At 39.4% G+C, this 22,554-nt stretch overlaps 1 protein-coding gene across 1 annotated transcript in view; it reads right to left on the bottom strand.

Annotated features, from left to right (window-relative positions):
* The window catches only part of LOC136886060 (spindle and kinetochore-associated protein 1), a 161,684-nt gene that overhangs the window by 104,788 nt on the left and 34,342 nt on the right, over positions 1–22,554 (bottom strand). The window contains exon 2 of the mRNA XM_067158788.2: positions 10,368–10,451. Coding sequence (XP_067014889.2) covers positions 10,368–10,451 — 84 coding nt within the window. The remainder of the gene's footprint in view (positions 1–10,367; positions 10,452–22,554) is intronic.

The following is a 22,554-nucleotide window of genomic DNA, read 5'->3' as shown; positions in this document are numbered from 1 at the left end:
TCCTAAATACTTGAAATTACTTACATGTTACAGTTTTGTATCACCAATCTATATTTTGGAGTGCAACCATCCTTGTTTCAGAGAAGGGGCGACAAACACAGGGTTAAAAATCCTGGCGTATCAAGGAAAGCATCACAGGAAAATTTAACTAAACTTACTGACTTGCTTCTCAATTCATACAGGAGAAATGAAGCTGAATTTATTCAATATTTAAAGTTAAAAACTTCATTATTGTTCCGTATTGAATAGAGAAATAAGATGTACAATATTATAGGTTAGGATCCACCTTTCAATACTCCGTAATAAGATGGTAAAAAGTAGTTACAACCTGTTTAATGGGACCGGTTTCAACACATTTTAAGTGTCATCATCAGCCAATTTGCGAAGATCTTAAAACAACTAGCACATTGAATACAGGCAAAAAATTAACATTGTATCATAACGTAGCAATTCAGTAAATGTTCAAAACACAATAATCACAGTCAAGAGAGTAAACAGAACATCACTATCTTGCGCCGAAAACAAATATAGCTGAAGTTCATAAGCAGGTCAAATATTCGCTTATGTAAAGTCGTTGCTAGGCAGGTCTTGTAGGCATTTGTTTCTCCGGCCGAAGAGCAAAAGGTGACGTGAATGAAGTCCTAGGAAAACAGTGTAGGATTTAATTTCGTCAAATTTCAAAGTGGATATATAGGTTTTATAAAATAATTTAAAACGTTAAAAAAGAATAAAGCCAAATAAAAAATATATTTAAAAAAATAGGAAGAAATAATGAAAGAAATACGAGGTTCAACTCGAAACAACTTGCCGTAGTAATTGATAAAAAAATGATAAATAGAGAAAGGGGACGTTAATTAGAGGGTGGTGATGGTGGTGGTGGTGGTGGTGGTGGTGGTGGTGGTTATTGTTATTAGAGGAAATACAATTGGGCAACAATCCTTAATATAATACTAATTCGAAGAAAAAAGAAAAAGAACCGACACTTCGAAAAATGAAGATATCGGTTAAAGGAAGACAAGGGCCACGAAGGGCGTGAAAATGAAAGACTCCCTAGCCCTCGCAAACCTAATAGCATCGGGGTCGGAAAAGAACAAGAATTGACCAAGGGAGGTCGGACAGGATAGATGAAAGTGAGGAGCCTGGCACAAGTAAGTGGAAGCAATGCCAGGACTCAGCTAAGGGCCCCGTGGTCGCCAACCCACGCTCTGAAGTTCAGAGCCCCTGGGGGATGGAGGATGGGAAGGAAAGAAAAAATGGAAGGGATCCGATACTTCGAAAAATGAAGATATCAGCCAAAGGAAGACAAGGGCCACGAAGGGCGTGAAAATGAAAGACTCCCTAGCCCTCGGAAAAACAAATAGCGTCGGGGTCGGAAAGGAACAAGAGTTGACTAAGGGAGGTCGGACAGGATAGATGAAAGTGAGGAGCCTGGCACAAGTAAGTGGAAGCAATGCCAGGACTCAGCTAAGGGCCCCCGTGGTCGTCAACCTACGTTCCGAAGTTCAGAGCCCCTGGGGGATGGAGGGTGGGAAGGAAAGAAAAAATGGAAGGGATCCGATACTTCGAAAAATGAAGATATCAGCCAAAAGAAGACAAGGGCCAACGAAGGGCGTGAAAATGAAAGACTCCCTAGCCCTTCGGAAACCTAAAAGCGTCGGGGTCGGAAAGGAACAAGAGTTGACCAAGGGAGGTCGGACAGGATAGATGAAAGTGAGGAGCCTGGCACAAGTAAGTGGAAGCAATGCCAGGACTCAGCTAAGGACCCCCGTGGTCGCCAACCCACGTTCCGAAGTTCAGAACCTCTGGGGGATGGAGGGTGGGAAGGAAAGAAAAATGGAAGGGATCCGATACTTCGAAAAATGAAGATATCAGCCAAAAGAAGACAAGGGCCACGAAGGGCGTGAAAATGAAAGACTCCCTAGCCCTCGGAAACCTAAAAGCGTCGGGGTCGGAAAGGAACAAGAGTTGACCAAGGGAGGTCGGACAGGATAGATGAAAGTGAGGAGCCTGGCACAAGTAAGTGGAAGCAATGCCAGGACTCGGCTAAGGGCCCCGTGGTCGCCAACCCACGCTCCGAAGTTCAGAGCCCCTTGGGTGAGAAGGGGGAGAACTGAGGAGGATCAAGGGGGGTGTTGCGGAAGGGGGAAGTGGCATGAGAGGGTATTGTGTAAATTGTGAAAGATTGATTCCTTATTTGTTGACTTCAGGTTATTTAAAAAGGAGATGAGAAAATCGAAAAGGGGATTGGGTTTCTCAGAAATATCATTCAGATTAAGATTTGGATTGAAAAACTGGTCAAGGTGTATAAAACAGTTTTCGGTGATGTCTAGGAGAGGGCCTTTATTTAGAGTGCTGAGAATTTCAATATCCTGGTTTATTGTAGTGAAAGCATGTTTTGTGTCATGTATGTGTTGTCCCACTGCCGAAAATCTGTTGTGCTTTATTGCATTAACGTGTTCAAAGTACCTAATTTTGAAGTTGCGACCAGTTTGACCTATGTAAGAAGAATTACAGTTGTGGCACTTAAAACGGTATACGCCTGATTTAGAAAAGACACTTGTTCTATTTAAGGAGTGGGAATTATGTAATAATTCAAGGTTTCTATTATTAGTCCGAAAAGAAATCATAGTATTATGTTTTTTGAAGACATTAGCTATACTATAGCGTGGGTTGGCGACCACGGGGCCCTTAGCTGAGTCCTGGCATTGCTTCCACTTACTTGTGCCAGGCTCCTCACTTTCATCTATCCTGTCCGACCTCCCTTGGTCAATTCTTGTTCTTTTCCGACCCCGATGCTATTAGGTTTGCGAGGGCTAGGGAGTCTTTCATTTTCACGCCCTTCGTGGCCCTTGTCTTCCTTTAACCGATATCTTCATTTTTCGAAGTGTCGGTTCTTTTTCTTTTTTCTTCGAATTAGTATTATATTAAGGATTGTTGCCCAATTGTATTTCCTCTAATAACAATAACCACCACCACCACCACCACCACCACCACCACCACCATCACCACCCTCTAATTAACGTCCCCTTTCTCTATTTATCATTTCTTTATCAATTACTACGGCAAGTTGTTTCGAGTTGAACCTCGTATTTCTTTCATTATTTCTTCCTATTTTTTTAAATATATTTTTTATTTGGCTTTATTCTTTTTTAACGTTTTAAATTATTTTATAAAACCTATATATCCACTTTGAAATTTGACGAAATTAAATCCTACACTGTTTTCCTAGGACTTCATTCACGTCACCTTTTGCTCTTCGGCCGGAGAAACAAATGCCTACAAGACCTGCCTAGCAACGACTTTACATAAGCGAATATTTGACCTGCTTATGAACTTCAGCTATATTTGTTTTCGGCGCAAGATAGTGATGTTCTGTTTACTCTCTTGACTGTGATTATTGTGTTTTGAACATTTACTGAATTGCTACGTTATGATACAATGTTAATTTTTTGCCTGTATTCAATGTGCTAGTTGTTTTAAGATCTTCGCAAATTGGCTGATGATGACACTTAAAATGTGTTGAAACCGGTCCCATTAAACAGGTTGTAACTACTTTTTACCATCTTATTACGGAGTATTGAAAGGTGGATCCTAACCTATAATATTGTACATCTTATTTCTCTATTCAATACGGAACAATAATGAAGTTTTTAACTTTAAATGATAACGCTTACCAAGCAAAATCTAAAGCCTATAACTATTTAGGCCTTAAAATCAAGATTGCTAAGCTAGGCAAAGATATTAATTTTCTCAAACAGTGTATCGCGCATAATTTAACCCCTAATTTTCTTAAACCTACCAGTTTTAGACATCGCAATTCTTATGATTGTTCAAGAACACAAAAGAAAATTAACAAGATATGGTTAACCAATGAAATTAAATTCCTTTATAGGAAGAAATCTTTCCTAAACAATCGTCTTTACGAATCTCACCTCGAAGCAACTCGCCTACTATCAAGTGCTCAATGGGACTTATTTCAATCCCATATAGACGATAAATTATTCTTCATACTTTCCAAAAAGCAATGAATTCTAGACAGAAAACTTAACAATCTCAAAAATATCTCTACGACAAGGAAACCTTTTACTAAATTACCTAATGAACCAAAAAATCATGACAGTATAATTAGTAAGTTCCACCCCCCTGTTATAAACTTATCCAAAACAACCCTAGATGATAATGATAACTTAATCCTATCAAAAGGCCCTAAACATAACTGGCCTAACTTAAATAAAAATAACAGTGTTTTTAATACAATCACTGAATCTGAATTGGCTATCAAAAAAATGCCTTTAGAACTACAGGACGAAATTAGACTTGATGTAAAAAGAAAACTTAATAAGATTTACACATCCAATGATAATAGCAACACTGTTCCCTTCGTTGAACGTAAACACATTCTTAACCTCAAAAAGAAAATTAAAGACCAGGACCTCATCATCACAAAAGCTGACAAAGGTAACACTACAGTAATAATGGATAAAGTTGATTATATCGAGAAAACCAAAAATTTCTTCAGCAATAATTCCTTTTCTATAACAAAGAAAGATCCTACCCAACAAATTCAACGTCTTCTAAAACAAACCCTTAAGAACTCTTCTTTCTTATTTACTGAACATGAAAAAACAAAATTATTAAGCATGAATCCAGGCCTACCAACCGCTAAATCTCTCCCTAAAATTCATAAAACTGACGTCCCTATTCGACCAATTATTAATTACAGACCCAGCCCACTTTACAAATTAGCACAATTCATTCATATATTTCTTAAGAATAATTACAAATTTTTATCGAATAAGTCTGTAAAAAACACCATAGAACTAGTTGAGAAATTAAATAACTTCAAAATCCAACCACACCACTCTCTACACTCTTTCGATATTGTCAATATGTATCCCAGTATTAATATCAGAAAATTATTTCCTATTATTGAAAATAACTTAAATACATATAGTTGCTTAAGCAAACTTGAAATTAATGATTTTATGACCCTCTTAAAATTAGTAGTTACTAACAACTTCTTCATCTTCGACAATACAATTTATCAACAAGATGGTTTAGCTATGGGCTCTCCAGCCTCGGGGATCCTTGCAGAAATATACCTAGACTTTTTAGAACACAATTTCATTGATAACAATGACGACTTTAAACATGTATTATTTTGGGCTAGATATGTGGATGACACATTTGTTATACTGGATGATAGAGTTTTCAATGCAGCTTCTACTCTTAATAGCCTCAATAAAATTGATCCACATATTAAATTCACTCTTGAAACAGAATCAAACAAATCTATTAATTTTCTAGACATAACAATAAACAGATTACCTTCCTCATTATCATATATGATTTACAGAAAACCCACACATACAGCTAATACCATAAAACAAGACTCTTTTCACCCACAGTCACATAAACGTGCTTCATACAACAGTATGGTTAACCGCGCCTTCAAAATTCCGCTATCAAAGGATAACTTAAATAAAGGACTAAACATCATCCGCTCTATTGCCAAATTTAACGGTTATAATTCTTATTTTATTGAACAAATCATTAACAAATTTAGACACCGCCCTAACACAACACTCTTAAAAGATATTCCCAAACCAGCTGCTTACACCACATTCACATTCAATGCAAATACCTACAGTATAGCTAATGTCTTCAAAAAACATAATACTATGATTTCTTTTCGGACTAATAATAGAAACCTTGAATTATTACATAATTCCCACTCCTTAAATAGAACAAGTGTCTTTTGTAAATCAGGCGTATACCGTTTTAAGTGCCACAACTGTAATTCTTCTTACATAGGTCAAACTGGTCGCAACTTCAAAATTAGGTACTTTGAACACGTTAATGCAATAAAGCACAACAGATTTTCGGCAGTGGGACAACACATACATGACACAAAACATGCTTTCACTACAATAAACCAGGATATTGAAATTCTCAGCACTCTAAATAAAGGCCCTCTCCTAGACATCACCGAAAACTGTTTTATACACCTTGACCAGTTTTTCAATCCAAATCTTAATCTGAATGATATTTCTGAGAAACCCAATCCCCTTTTCGATTTTCTCATCTCCTTTTTAAATAACCTGAAGTCAACAAATAAGGAATCAATCTTTCACAATTTACACAATACCCTCTCATGCCACTTCCCCCTTCCGCAACACCCCCCTTGATCCTCCTCAGTTCTCCCCCTTCTCACCCAAGGGGCTCTGAACTTCGGAGCGTGGGTTGGCGACCACGGGGCCCTTAGCCGAGTCCTGGCATTGCTTCCACTTACTTGTGCCAGGCTCCTCACTTTCATCTATCCTGTCCGACCTCCCTTGGTCAACTCTTGTTCCTTTCCGACCCCGACGCTTTTAGGTTTCCGAGGGCTAGGGAGTCTTTCATTTTCACGCCCTTCGTGGCCCTTGTCTTCTTTTGGCTGATATCTTCATTTTTCGAAGTATCGGATCCCTTCCATTTTTCTTTCCTTCCCACCCTCCATCCCCCAGAGGTTCTGAACTTCGGAACGTGGGTTGGCGACCACGGGGGTCCTTAGCTGAGTCCTGGCATTGCTTCCACTTACTTGTGCCAGGCTCCTCACTTTCATCTATCCTGTCCGACCTCCCTTGGTCAACTCTTGTTCCTTTCCGACCCCGACGCTTTTAGGTTTCCGAAGGGCTAGGGAGTCTTTCATTTTCACGCCCTTCGTTGGCCCTTGTCTTCTTTTGGCTGATATCTTCATTTTTCGAAGTATCGGATCCCTTCCATTTTTTCTTTCCTTCCCACCCTCCATCCCCCAGGGGCTCTGAACTTCGGAACGTAGGTTGACGACCACGGGGGCCCTTAGCTGAGTCCTGGCATTGCTTCCACTTACTTGTGCCAGGCTCCTCACTTTCATCTATCCTGTCCGACCTCCCTTGGTCAACTCTTGTTCCTTTCCGACCCCGACGCTATTTGTTTTTCCGAGGGCTAGGGAGTCTTTCATTTTCACGCCCTTCGTGGCCCTTGTCTTCCTTTGGCTGATATCTTCATTTTTCGAAGTATCGGATCCCTTCCATTTTTTCTTTCCTTCCCATCCTCCATCCCCCAGGGGCTCTGAACTTCAGAGCGTGGGTTGGCGACCACGGGGCCCTTAGCTGAGTCCTGGCATTGCTTCCACTTACTTGTGCCAGGCTCCTCACTTTCATCTATCCTGTCCGACCTCCCTTGGTCAATTCTTGTTCTTTTCCGACCCCGATGCTATTAGGTTTGCGAGGGCTAGGGAGTCTTTCATTTTCACGCCCTTCGTGGCCCTTGTCTTCCTTTAACCGATATCTTCATTTTTCGAAGTGTCGGTTCTTTTTCTTTTTTCTTCGAATTAGTATTATATTAAGGATTGTTGCCCAATTGTATTTCCTCTAATAACAATAACCACCACCACCACCACCACCACCACCACCACCATCACCACCCTCTAATTAACGTCCCCTTTCTCTATTTATCATTTTTTTATCAATTACTACGGCAAGTTGTTTCGAGTTGAACCTCGTATTTCTTTCATTATTTCTTCCTATTTTTTTAAATATATTTTTTATTTGGCTTTATTCTTTTTTAACGTTTTAAATTATTTTATAAAACCTATATATCCACTTTGAAATTTGACGAAATTAAATCCTACACTGTTTTCCTAGGACTTCATTCACGTCACCTTTTGCTCTTCGGCCGGAGAAACAAATGCCTACAAAACCTGCCTAGCAACGACTTTACATAAGCGAATATTTGACCTGCTTATGAACTTCAGCTATATTTGTTTTCGGCGCAAGATAGTGATGTTCTGTTTACTCTCTTGACTGTGATTATTGTGTTTTGAACATTTACTGAATTGCTACGTTATGATACAATGTTAATTTTTTGCCTGTATTCAATGTGCTAGTTGTTTTAAGATCTTCGCAAATTGGCTGATGATGACACTTAAAATGTGTTGAAACCGGTCCCATTAAACAGGTTGTAACTACTTTTTACCATCTTATTACGGAGTATTGAAAGGTGGATCCTAACCTATAATATTGTACATTTTATTCAATATGTCGTAAATTATACAAGTCCACTGAAGGTAGTATATGAGATAAAAGAGGTGGTGAAAACAAAAGATGATTCACATATTCAGGACCGCGTTTACGGCATTGCACTACCACTGCACGTGCCTACAGGCAAATTGCACCAATAAATTGCTCGCTTATCAGTGTTGCATAATAAGACTGAGAAAAACCCACAATACTTTATATTAAACTAAAACTTTTCTTCTTTTGGATTGTCAAAGGTCAAAGATGATGTAATTGCATTAATTATTTAATTTTTCTTATGAACTCCATCCAGAAATTCAAGGTCGCGTTATATTCAGGCCAATGTGGTTGATGAATATCGTTACATGGGTAGCAGGATAAGTAAAGATGGTACAAGTGAGGAAAGAAAATGTAGACATGCACTAGCAAGGAAGTAAGAAAAGTAATTTGCTGGCTTCAAATATTGATTGACAGATTAGAAAGACTTTCATCTGCAGTGTGACATTGAATGGAAGTGAAACATGGATAATATACACTGAGTGGCCAAAAGTCATGGGAAGACAATGAATGGAATGTTAATAACGAGTTGGTTCTCCACAAACCCCCAAAACGTCAGCAATGTGGTGAAGCATCGACTCTACAAGCTCTTGAATCGTTCTGGAGGCATCTGGACCCATGAATCTTGCACTGCTACTCATAGTTGGTCTTGTGTAGTTGGTGCAGGGGTCATGGAGTGTACACCAGCATCCCATAAATGTTCGATTGGATTAAGATCGGGGTATCTGGAGGGCCAATCCACGGTCGTAACCTCACTGGAGTGTTCCTTCAACCACCTGCGTGCCACCACAGAGCAGTGACATGGCGCACTGTCTTGTTGAAACATGGCATCTCCATCAGGGTACTCTTAGACCAGAAAGGGATGCAGATGGTCTGAAAGAATGTCCGCATAACGTACACCTGTCAGTGCTCCCTGCAGTTGGACAATGGGACCTAATTATGACCATGAGAAAAATGCCGCCCAGACCAGAATTGAGCCACCTCCGCCTGGACACAACCTTGTTGACACGCAGGATCCATAGCTTCATGACCGAGCTCGATAGCTGCAGTCGCTTAAGTGCGACCAGTATCCAGTATTCGGGAGATAGTAGGTTCGAACCCCACTGTCGGCAGCCCTGAAAATGGTTTTCTGTGGTTTCCCATTTTCACACCAGGCAAATGCTGGGGCTGTACCTTCATTAAGGCCACGGCCGCTTCCTTCCCACTCCTAGCCCTTCCCTGTCCTATCGTCGCCATAAGACCTATCTGTGTCGGTGTGACGTAAAGCAACTAGCAAAAAAAAAAAAAACTAGCATAGCTTCATGCTACATACGCCACACTCACGTGCCAATCAGCTCGATACAACTGGAACCGGGATTCTTCAGACCATACCACATGCCGCCACTGTCCCATGGTCCACTGCTGATGTTCGTGGGCCCATGCACATCGTTAAGCTCTGTGTTGAAATGTCAGCAAAGGGACACGAGTTGGTCGTTGGCTGGTAAAGCCTACGCGGTGCAGTTGCCTCCTTACAGTTCTGGTAGAAATGGGTTCCTGACTCCCAACGTTCAACTGGGTGGAGATCTGACCCACAGTAGCCCGCCGAGCACCCAGTACGGTTTTGCGGAGGCGACGTGATGTCCGTTCGTTAAACACCTGTGGTCTTCCCGTGTGGCGGTTTGCGCGGGTGGTAACATTCTCTCTGCGATATTGAAGATCCACCCTCCACACTGTTGACCTCGGAAACCGGAATTCGCATGTAATCTCCGCAATGCTATGACCAATGCGCCGGTGACCACCCCATGTTCAAAGTCGGTTAACTTGCAACGTGTTGCCAACTTCACAGCACTGGTATCTGGGGCAGACTGCTGAGCTACATCGCAGCGAGCCACAATGCTCAGGAGTCATACACGGCACATTTTCTAATGGGACACCCTTTCCCGTGACTTTTGGCCACTAAGTGTATAGCTCGGGAAAGAAGAGAATAGAAGCTTTTGAAATGTGGTGTTACAGATGAATGCTGAATGTGAGATGGGTAGATCAGATCATGAATGAAGAGATACTGAACCACGGTGGTGAGAAAATGATGTGGAGGGATTTCACACGAGAGATAAGACACCCAGTTAGTTTTCAATGGAAATGAAGTGAGTAGGAGCAGTTAATGTAGAAAAAGACATCAATATTAGAGAAGGTGTAGAATGCAGTAGTTTCATAGAAATGAAAAGTAATGTGGCATTAAGAGCTGCATCAAACCAGTCAACAGAATGATGACCTACAGAACAGATTACTCACGTCAGCAGCACAGAATCCCTCAGGAATGTTATTCTCCAAATCATCAAGGTAATCATTAGCTTTAGCTAGTCTTTCCATTGTCACCTGCAAAGAGTAAAACCAAACAATATATGACAATACATGTCTCAACTCTCTCTCACTTTGCCCGGAATTTTACAATTATAAGCTATACATTTCATTTTCATTCCATAACGAAGTGCAATTATAAGAATAAATTTCAATACAATATATCAATTAAATGATATTACATAAGTCTTCGGACTAGTTTCAGCCACTTAGTGGCCATCTTCAGCCAAATAAAAATTAAACAGATTAGTGATAACTAAAAGATATGTATACAATACAAAGACAATGTTATAGGAATAATTATAACATTAAAATATACATACAGTAATAACAAAAATGAAGGTTATGATCTTCTTGTCATAACATGATGTCTTTAAGATGACTTAGGACCTCAAGCAAAGAAGTAAATCTGGAAATGATAGCCAGAATTAGGAATGAATAAATATACAGAAAAGAAATTAAAAAGGAGATAAATTATTTATGAGATTCACCTCTATTGTCTGATGTAGAACAAGCACTGACTTGCTGGAGGAAGCAGGCAGGCCATGTAAACAAAAGAGTGGATAGGGAACAAGCACTGATTTGCTGTAAGAAGCAGGCAATGTAAAGAAAGGAGTGGATGGGAAGAGGAGGGAAGGGGGTAAAGAATGGAGGGCTGGGGGTGGGAGGGGAGGAGAGAAGGGATGTGGCTGAAGGATGGGGAAAGAAAGACTGCTGCCGAGACGGGAATTTAACGAGATTATAAAAGAAAGAATTCTTTTTATCTGAGGCATGATTACTACAGATAGGAATTAAAAGTTCTAATAAAATGTTGTAAAATGCAGTTGCTATTGAATTTAGCTATACTGCAAGAACCAATGCAAACCACTAACACAATCCATCAAGATTCTATACACCCTCATATGCCCATAAATGTGCAACATATGGTACTATTATTTATAAATTTCATTTTCCGTATTGATAGGATTCAATGTATAGATAAGAAAAGTGTTCCACCGATAAATACTTATTTATTGTAAATGGAATTACACTAGTACCGGTTTTGGCCTTTCATGGCCATCATCAGCTAGTATATAATTATATTACAGCCATTAGACAAAATCACAAAGATGTTGTTATGTTAGATCATCTGGATGTCTAATGGGTATGGAGATAAAATATACTGCAGTAGTGTGAAGTTAAAATAACTATGATCAAAGGTGGTGGTAAAGGTTACAATAAACTAAAACCTATTGAGTGTACATTAAACATGAGTACATTAAACATGTTATAATACATAGGCGACAGTATAAAACACTTAAAAAGTTAAACACACTTAAATATGGTATCAATCTGGAACAAATTTTCAGTCCTAACTTCAATCTAAATGAAAATTCAGAGAAATTAAACAATTTAGACCTTTTAACCGCTCAAGCCGGTTCGACGTGTAGGTGTAGGGACCTACAAAACATACGCCAGGAGCAGTTAGACGTATACCTGTACGCACTAGGCTAGTGATGTTTTAGATGTACATCTGTTGGTTGTCAACGTGAACTTTTAGCACGGCTCTCAGCACAGGGTATCATTCTACGCAGGGGAGTATCTTCTACCGTAACGTGGCATTGTGTTGGCTTAAAAAGAATTTGTTTCATCAACGCTGATTGCCGTAAACAACATGGCGTCATCCTCGCATGGTCTGTATTTATCTAATGAAGTTCTTAAATGCATATTAGGTGACAGTAGTTATGAGAATAATCCGAGTGATAATGAAAGTGTTAGTGATGATGATATGTGTGATGTACATAATTATAGTAATATAAGTACATCAGTGATAGGATGATGATGATGATGATGATGATGAGACTCCAGTTTGAAAATGGAGTGAAAGATCTATTTCAGTTGTATGCCCCACAAACTGGTTGCATAGATGAACATCTAGAGGACTTCTTAGAGGAAGTGGAGACAGATAGAAGATAAGGAAGTACTATTGATGGGAGATCTAAATGCACAAGTTGGAATGGAAAGACAAGGAAAGGAAGATGTTGTAGGGCCCTTTGGATATAGAAATGTAAATCCAGAAGGCGAGTTGTTGGGGGAATTTTGCGTGAGGAATCAAATGATTGTTGGAAACACCTGGTTTAGGAAGAAGAACAGTCAGAAGATTACAAGGTATGGTTGGGGAGACAGACGAACAAAGACCATGATTGATTATATAATCATAGAAAAAGAACACCGGAAGAACCTTGTAGATGTAACAGCCATGCCTGAAGAAGCCTTTGGTGGAGATCATAGAGTTGTGATAGGAAAATTGAAAGTTGGAAAGATTGAAAAACCCCAATTAAGAAGAGAGAAAAGAATTAAAGTATGGAAGTTGAAGGAGAAAAGCATACAAGAAGAATTTCAAAGGGAAATAATACGCTGGGTACCCAGGACAGAGGTGGGGAATGTTGAAGAGGAATGGAAAAGATTTAAGGAAGCACTGGTTGGATGTGCAGAAAAGGTGTGTGGTAGAACATTAGGAAATGTGAAAGACAAAGAAACACACTGGTGGAAAGATAGGGTAAAGATTAAAGTGAAGGAAAAGAAAATGGCATGGAAAGCTTGGAAAACATCTAAGACTGAAGAAAGTAGAAGAAAATATGTGGAGGCAAAGAATTTGGCCAAGAAAGTAGTGGAGGAAGAAAAGAGGAAAAGCTGGGCCTTATTCACACAGAAATTGAGAGATGATATGCAGGGCAGCAAGAAATTACTGTATGGTATCTTAAGAAACAAAAAGAGAGATCAAGTAAACAACAGATTTGTGAAGGATGAAGGTGGCATAAATTTAACAAAGCCAGAAGAAATAAGAAATAGATGGAGAGAGTATTTTCAGAAGCTGCTGAACATAAGAACGGATGACAGTCATTCAAGGGACTACCAGGAAAGGCAATTAGTTGATGAAGAAATTACAATGAATGAAAATGAAATGGCAGTAAGAAAGATGAAGAATGGAAAAACTGCTGGAATAGATGAAATTTCAGTGGAGATGATAAAGGCAGCTGGAGCTGGAGGCCTGCAGTGGACATATCGGGTTCTCAGGAATGTCTGGGAGAATAAGGAGGTCCCTGAGGATTGGCAAAAAGGAATAATCATCCCAATTTTCAAGAAAGGTGATAAGAAAGTTTTAAAGAACTACAGGGGAATTACTCTAATATCCCATATTGCTAAGATAATGGAAAGGATACTGGAAAGTAGAATAAGGTTGAGAGTTGAGAATCAGATACAGGAAAATCAGTTTGGTTTCAGAAGTGGAAGGTCAACAATAGAGCCCATTTTCATTATGCGACAACTAATGGAAAAGCATTGGGAGTACGGGAATGATATGGTGATGACATTCATTGACACTGAAAAGGCATATGACAGTGTCCCCAGGATGAAAGTTTGGGACAGTCTGGTGCAAAAAGGAATTGGACATTGTATAAGGAATGTTGTAGTTGCGTGCAAACACAAGTTGGTTCAAAATAACTAGTGGGCTGAGACAGGGAAGTGTTCTATCACCAATCCTGTTTACAATAGTAATGGATCAAGGGTTATGAATTTCATGTTGTTGGTCCGTATTGAACTGAGAATAACATATGAATAGTAACACAGTAAAGGTTTCCACCTATTCAGTACTAATATGTATTTACAATGTTATAAATTACATGGAACTAGTTTCGACCTACCTATGGGTCATCATCAGCCATATTAAAGCATACATAAGTTTTTGTCGAATCCTAAAACATGTTATTTTTAACTGTAATAATCGTATGGATTTTTATAATTTATAAAGTGAAGTTTGGTAATGAGATGAGAAATGTTAGTATGGTACAGGTGAGTAGTAAATAATAATATATATACAAACAAGTTTGGAACAAAGTACTAGTGGGGACATTTTTACAACTCTAAGCACCCCACTAGTACTTTGTTCCAAAAAACCCCTAGGTGGGTCGAAACTAGTTCCATGTAATTTATAACATTGTAAATACATATTAGTACTGAATAGGTGGAAACCTTTACTGTGTTACTATTCATATGTTATAGTAATGGATGACATCATGAGAACAGCAAAAGCAACATATGGAGGAAGAGAAAAGAACATGATGTTATTTGCAGACGATATTGTGATTTGGGGAGAAGATGACAGGAAGGTTCAAGAACAGTTGAATGTGGTGAATGGGAAGATCGAAGAATGTGGACTGAAAATAAGTGTAGAAAAGAGTAAAACTCTTGTTATGACTGGAGGGGAGAAAGAAGGGAAAGGTCAAATTAGACTTGCAGGCAAGCCCCTGGAAGTAGTGGAAACGTTTAAATACCTGCGGAGTGAATTAATGGAGAATGTTCGACTGGATGCTGAGATTAGTAAAATGATTCAAGCTGGAAGTTGTTTCTATCATAGTGTAAGAAACATGTTATGGGACAAAGATGTGAGCAAAGGATACTATGTACAAGATGTATTACGTACCCATAACAACTTACGGAGCAGAAACTTGGACAATGACAAAGAAGGATGAGAGTCGAATACAGGCAGCCGAAATGAAGTTCTCGAGGAGTATGATACAGAAGAGTAGAAGAGACAAAATAAGGAATGAGAAAATCCGGGAAGAAATTGGAGTGGAAAAAATGAATGATAGAATAGAGAAGAGCCAACTAAGATAGTTTGGGCACATAAAGCGAATGAGCGACGAAAGAATGCCAAAAAAGGTGATGGAAATGTAAATCCAAGGAAGGATACCATCCAACGCAGCATTATAGAAAGAAACCTGGACTGGGACACAGTGTTGGAGGAGGAGTGGTGGAAAAACCGAAGAAAGTGGAAAGGAACCATATTTGCCCCTACCCGGCTACAGCTGGATAAAGGGAAATGATGATGATGATGAAGTGAATGCTCACCCGAGTGGTCATGGACACCTGTTGATTCGAATTTTATTCCAACAAGAAGGTAATTGGTCATTTATTTACTTTGCATGCCACCTTTTTGTATGTCGATACAACATCTGCATTATATGAACTATGTATCCACTTATCTTGAACAAAATCAGCCAAGTCGTTTAGAAGTTAAAGCAATGTTTGTGACAACATGTAAAACTGTGATATTTATTACTGCTGTAGGGTAAAACTTGGCCAACTTTTAATACTGGCTTGAAGGGTTAATTCCTATATTTATTACTCATGCCTCAGATAAAAAGAAGTCTTTCTTTTATAATCTCTTCATTTTCCCGTCTTGGCAGCATTCTTTCTTTCTTCATCCTTCACTCCCACCTTAAGACACTCCTTCTCCCCTCTCCCTCCTCCATTTTTTAACCCATCCCCTCATCACCCTTTCTGTATATTGCCTGCTTCCTTCAGCAAGTCAGTGCTTGTTCTACATCAGACATTAGAGGTGAGTCTCATAAATAATTTCTCTCCTTTTAAATTTTTTTCTGTATATGGTACGGTGCAGTCACATCCTAGTTCGTGAACTATGGGCAACGACTGAGTGGCCTAGTGAGTGGTCCTGAGAGTCAGGATACCAGCTGTTATGGAATGGGAGTGGGCACCTCAGACATATTCTGAGCAATGGCCCTCACTTGGACTATGTGCAAGTAGGGTAGCACCTTGCTTCATCAATTTACCAAGCTCAGAATATCTTAAGCAAGCCTCGGACTTACAGGAACAAGGGAGTCCCACTCCCATTTCACAGGCGAGAGACTCCTTGGAAACAACTTATGGAATTCGATGGGGAGCTATCAATATTAATGGGGCTTATGGAAGAAAGAAAGTAGAACTGGTTGAGTCAGCAAAGAGGATGCATCTGGATGTACCAGGAGTAAGTGATATTCCGGTAAGAGGAGATAACGAGGAAGAGATTATAAAGTATACTTGACGGGTGTTAAAAAGGGAAGGGCAGAGTATGGGGAAGGACTGCTTATCAGGAATACTATTGCACGCAACACAGTTTCTGTTAGGCACGTAAATGAGCGAATGATTTGGAGGAATTAGGACAAGAACTGTTTCAGTGTATTCACCACGTGAGGGTGCAGATGAGGATGAAATTGAAAGTTTTATGAAGCACTGAATGACATCGTAGTCAGGGTCAATAGCGAGGATAGGATAGGGCTAATGGTCGATTTCAATATGAGAGTTGGAAATAGAACTGAAGGATACGAAAGGGTGATTGGTAAATGTGGGGAAGATTGGAAGCTAATGAGAATGGGATCTTCAAGCATAAGGCTATTCACTGATACACATGGGAGGCTAAGGGTACTAGATCCATAATAGACTATATCTTAACCAACTTCGAATTCAGGAAATCTACTGGGAATCTACAAGTTTTCCAGGGATTCTTCGATGATACAGATCTGTAGTGAACTATCTCTAGGCCTAGGACAGAGAAAGTGTAATCTGTCTGCAAATGAATAAGGGTAGAAAAACTCCAGGACAAGGAAATTAGACAGAGGTAGATGGATATGATTAGTGAGAAGTTTCGAACAGTAGACAGTAAGCAGGTTCAGGATATAGAAAGAGAAAGGGTGGTATACAGGGATGCTGTAGTAGAAACAGCAAGGTAATGCCTAGGAACAACTGTGTGTAAAGATGGGAAAAAGAACATCTTGGTGGAATATGAAGTGAGAGCAGCTTGTAAACGTAAAAAGAAGGTGTATCAGAAATGGCTCCAAACAAGGGCCAATGCAGATAGGGAATTTTACGTAGATGAAAGAAACAGAGTGAAACAAATAGTTGTTGAATCCAAAAAGAAGGCATGGGAAGATTTTGGTAATAAGCTGAAAAGGCTAGGTCAAGCAGCAGGGCAACCTTTCTGGACAGTAAATGAAATGTCGTATGGCTTTTAGTGCCGGGATATCCCAGGACGGGTTCGGCTCGCCAGATGCAGGTCTTTCTATTTGACTCCCGTAGGCGACCTGCGCGTCGTGATGAGGATGAAATGATGATGAAGACAACACATACACCCAGCCCCCGTGCCATTAGAATTAACCAATTAAAGTTAAAATCCCCAACCCGGCCGGGAATCGAACCCGGGACCCTCTGAACCGAAGGCCAGTACACTGACCGCTCAGCCAACGAGTCGGACTTCTGGACAGTAATACAGAATCTTAGGGAAAAAGGAAATGAACAGTGTTTTGGGTGATTCAGGTGAAATCATAATAGATTCCAGGGAATCACTGGAGCGGTGGAGGGATTATTTTGAACATCTTCACAACATAAAAGGAAATCTTCCTGGTGTTGTTGCAAACAGCCAATCGCATGGGGGGGAGGAAAAATCATGTTGGTCAAAATATGCTTGAGTAAGTGGAAAGGATAGTAAATAAACTCCAATGTCATAAAGTAGCAGGAATAGATGAAATTAGACCTGAAATGGTGAAGTATAGTGGGAAGGCAGGGATGAAATGGCTTCACAGAGTAGTAAGATTAGCATGGAGTGCTGGTAAGGTACCTTAAGATTGGACAAAAGCAGTAATTGCACCTATCTACACTAGTGTTCAAAACTTAAGCATAAGCACTAAACGAGGCCATACCGCCTGATAGGAATGTCAGATAGATGCTGAACAAACGGAAGCTGAATCACACACAATATGTCACACAACCTGTCCAAAACAGTGTCAGAAAGGTTCTGATAGCTAAGGTACACCTTTGACAACTAACAACATTTGGCAATGGTGGTCTATCCTAGACTGTAGTGGACTTAAATAACTGATCTTTGATGGTCCTTCGAACTTCTCTTATAATCAAGAGTGTGTTTGGTGATTGAAGTCTGCAAGCGAAAAATATTTGTTCAAGTTGTAACGATCACTCACCTATTTTCATATACTCGCCGCTACTTTACTCATTTAACCGGCCTTGGACTTTCACTGCTGCCTCGCCGTGCATCCGTCCTGGTGAAATGCTCACTACACACTGAGTCTCCACTGGATCACGTCACCCGCTGCGTCAGTGTCCGATATTTCTCCACGTTTTGTGTACTTTTTTCCTGAACTTTCTGCAGCGGTATAAAGGCTTCCCCCACATACTCGATCTTCAGTCCACCACTGACACCGAGTGTGGTTGGAGGGTCGTCTGAGGACTTCCCAGTATTTGCTGGGAAGCTCCACTTCTTTTATTTGCTGTATTGGGTGAGCAACAGAGTATTTATTTTATAATTACCACTATTATTCTTCTCCTATGGATTTTGGAGTTATCATTGCTGTGGCCGATTTTCTTTTAAGCTTGATATGAGTGATATTTCTCCTTAACAAATGAACATCGAGTAATATGCAATTTCAAGAGTTAGTGAGTGATTGAACTTGTGGCCTGGACGGTACAACTTATCACATAAAACTGTTCCTGCATTTGGCAATGTTTATACTCAGGCGACTCCCATTATTGTGATCCCCGTCCTTGGTCTTTCCCGTGCCTTTCTTCTCCCTTTGTTTACCTTTTTGGAAATCTGTGTCAATATTCTCTGAGGCTTATAGGTTACCATGTTCATTTGATTAGTCACACATTATAACTTGTAAATGTGTCTAGGGATTCTATTCTAATGTACGTCATTCACAATGAGCGTTTTCTTTTATGTGCCAGATTACAAAATTTTGAGTTGTAAATTTGAAATTGATTCCCTTGTAGAAACAATATACTGTTTTGATTAACCTTTTTTCTTATTATTATTACATCCACCAACCTCCAATTGGTCCCAGCGCTTGTCTCCTTGAATGCCTTGTCAAAGAATATTAATCAACTACTACGTTGTTGTTTTGTTTTCCTACGAATTGATAAATTTGTTTCTTTCTACATCCCCAACACGTCACAAAATGGTAGCAGAGTAACTCATCCAATTTATTTACTGTTACGGTATCTTGTTTCAATTTTTCTCTTTTTTTATTCTTTGTTACTGTACTCTCTTTCTCAACATGGCAACTTTTTCCGATAATTTTCCATTAAATTCTTCTGATAACTATTCATTTTTACCCCCGATTTCCCGGTCTCTACCTAATCCACCTTGTGCAGATTTAATTTCTTTTGATGACACTCCGCCCTTTGAACCTTCATCCACTATTTGTTCGTCTTTGCATTCTGACACTTCAGATTTATTTGATCAAGACCTAAAACCAAAACTTCCAAGTACCACTCATCATTTACATCCTGAATTTTCTAGGCCACTCACCTCATCGCCTATTTCCCCAAATCCACTCATTCCCTCATTAAATCTGGTGATTATTAAACACAACTGATACAAATCCTCGAAATTTAACTATATGGCTATTTTTTGTCCGTAAATTTCTTAAAATTAACCTTGCCCCATTTTCTCACCTCATTAGTTTATTAACGTCTAAAACTACTGGACATTTGAAGAGTAACACAGTAAAGGTTTCCACCTATTCAGTACTAATATGTATTTACAATGTTATAAATTACATGGAACTAATTTCGACCCACCTAGGGGTTATCATCAGCCATATTAAAGCATACATAAGTTTTTATCGAATCCTAAAACATGTTATTTTTAACTATGATAATCGTATGGATTTATAATTTATAAAATGAAGTGTGGTAATGAGATGAGAAATGTTAGTATGGTACAGGTGAGTAGTAAATAATAATATATATACAAACAAGTTTGGAACAAAGTACAAGTGGGGTGCTTAGAGTTGTAAAAATATAACCTCGTGGATGTCAGTAGTCCTCGTACTAAAGAATCAATGTAAAATAACGCATATAAACATATATACAAGTATGTACAAAGTCTGGAGAGTAAAGAGTGATACTCTTTTGATGTCGAGTCGGCTTGACACTGATCACTTAAGCGGAGAAATTAGGCATTTGGTGTATTAAAGCTGTGTTGATCGGTTGTGTTGTTGATTGTTGGACGTGAAGTTATTTTTGAATTTCTGGTTGAGAAGAAGGTGGAAACTGCGCGTGGATATATTGATTCTCAGTTCTTAGCGGAAACCAAATTGGACCTATTTAAATGGAGAAAGTAGGTAAAAACAAAAAATGGAGATAGGAAAAGGTTAACATAAAGTGAAAGGACGCTTGCCTCACGCTGCGCTGTGTGTAGTATAGCTGATGGTGTGTGGTTGGTGGCGGGGAGAGGAGTGTGGGCAGAGAGGAGGGCAGGCGCGTGCGGGTTAGGAGGAGTGGGGGTGGCTTGGGGTGAGGTGGGGGTGGGGAGCTTTTAAGGCGGGGCTGAAGGGTGCGGGAGAAAGGGTAATTGTCTCGGAAAAGTACCTTTGATTAGACTTAGGATTGAGTTTTGGTTGGCTGCATTATTGTTTCTGAGGAAAGTGATGAATAGATCGAAGAGTATGTTGGGTTTCTCTTGAGATTTCATTGAGATTGTGACTGGCGTTGAAGTATTGGTCTAGGTGTATGTAGTGATTTTCCATTATGTTGAGTAAAGGGCCTTTGTTTGCTAATTCGAGGATGTCCATGTCCTGTTCGATATTGGTGAAATTATGGTTATAATCACGCATGTGTTGGCCGATGGCTGAAAACCTGTTGTATTTTATTGCATTAGTGTGTTCGTGGTATCTGGTATTGAAGTTTCTACCGGTTTGTCCGATGTAGGATTTTTCACAGGTGTGTTGCATTTGATCCTGTAAACTCCTGATTTAAAAAAACTGCTGGTCTTGTTGATGTGTGAAGTATTGTGTAAGACGTTCGTGTTCTTATTGTTGGTTTTGAAGGCTATTTTAACGCCTTGTTTCTTGAAGACATTGGTTAACTTGTAGATATCATTGTTGAACGTGAAGGTGGAAAATGTTAGAGGTTTAGTCACTTCTTTTTTTGAGGGTAGTTTTAGGGCGATGTTTGTGTTTATTGATTATCCTTTCTATAAAATGATTGCTGAAGCCGTTGTATTTTGCAATTCCACGAATTGTGTTAAGTTCGTTCTTTAGATCTTCCTTGGACATAGTTATGCTGAAGGCTCGGTGAACTAGGTTGTTGTATGTGGCTCGTTTGTGGGACTGGGGGTGCACTGAATCTTGGTGAATGGTGGAGACTTTGTACATACTTGTATATATGTTTATATGTGTTATTTTACATTGATTCTTTAGTACGAGGACTACTGACATCCACGAGGTTATATTTTTACAACTCTAAGCACCCCACTTGTACTTTGTTCCAAACTTGTTTGTATATATATTATTATTTACTACTCACCTGTACCATACTAACATTTCTCATCTCATTACCACACTTCACTTTATAAATTATAAATCCATACGATTATCACAGTTAAAAAATAACATGTTTTAGGATTCGACAAAAACTTATGTATGCTTTAATATGGCTGATGATGACCCCTAGGTGGGTCGAAACTAGTTCCATGTAATTTATAACATTGTAAATACATATTAGTACTGAATAGGTGGAAACCTTTACTGTGTTACTATTCATATGTTATTCTCAGTTCAGTATGGACCAACAACATGAAATTCATAACCCTTGATACTGGACATTTAACAAATTTTTGGCTTGAAAATATGGCACATTTTCAGGATTGGGCTCAATTTCACACATGTCTTCATAATTACTTTCTACTTTATGAGGTACGTCATACATTGAGTTTGGAATTTGTCCGCCGCCATCAACGTTCTGACGAACCTGTACACGATTATTTAGACTCACTCCTTACTTTTAGTGATTTTCTTAATATCGCTAATAATCCATCGGACTTAATTCCAACTGTTACATTTTATGCTGTGCCTTCTGTCCGACACCTTCTTCAGATACATTCTCCTCCTACCTCTTTGCTACAATTGTATACCGCAGCAGAAGCTCATACGACTTACTCGTATGCAGATATTTCCTACTATGCTCGTATACCACCACCAGTCTTACCTTCTGCTACTACCTCTCCCCCGGCGTCATTATCATTACCGATATCTCGTTCTGTTACAGTCAGTAAACCTATTATTAGTTACCGCTGTAGAGGTACAGGACATATAGCTAAATATTGTGCCTCCCCCATCTCGGGAAATGCCCCCAACCCCTGTCCGTAGGCAGTGGACGCGTTCAAGGGGCAAATCTGCCTAATCAAATACATGCTTTTCATCACGACACCTTTACTACTCGGCAACCTTTTCGATCTTCTACTATTTCTTACACTAAACCGAGTATAAAATATGATTCTCACATTTTT

The sequence above is a fragment of the Anabrus simplex genome, chromosome X (assembly GCF_040414725.1).
Source record: "Anabrus simplex isolate iqAnaSimp1 chromosome X, ASM4041472v1, whole genome shotgun sequence".
Classification (NCBI taxonomy): Eukaryota; Metazoa; Arthropoda; class Insecta; order Orthoptera; family Tettigoniidae; genus Anabrus; species Anabrus simplex.
Note: the sequence above shows the minus strand (reverse complement) of the source record. Positions and strands in the feature narration are given on the sequence as shown.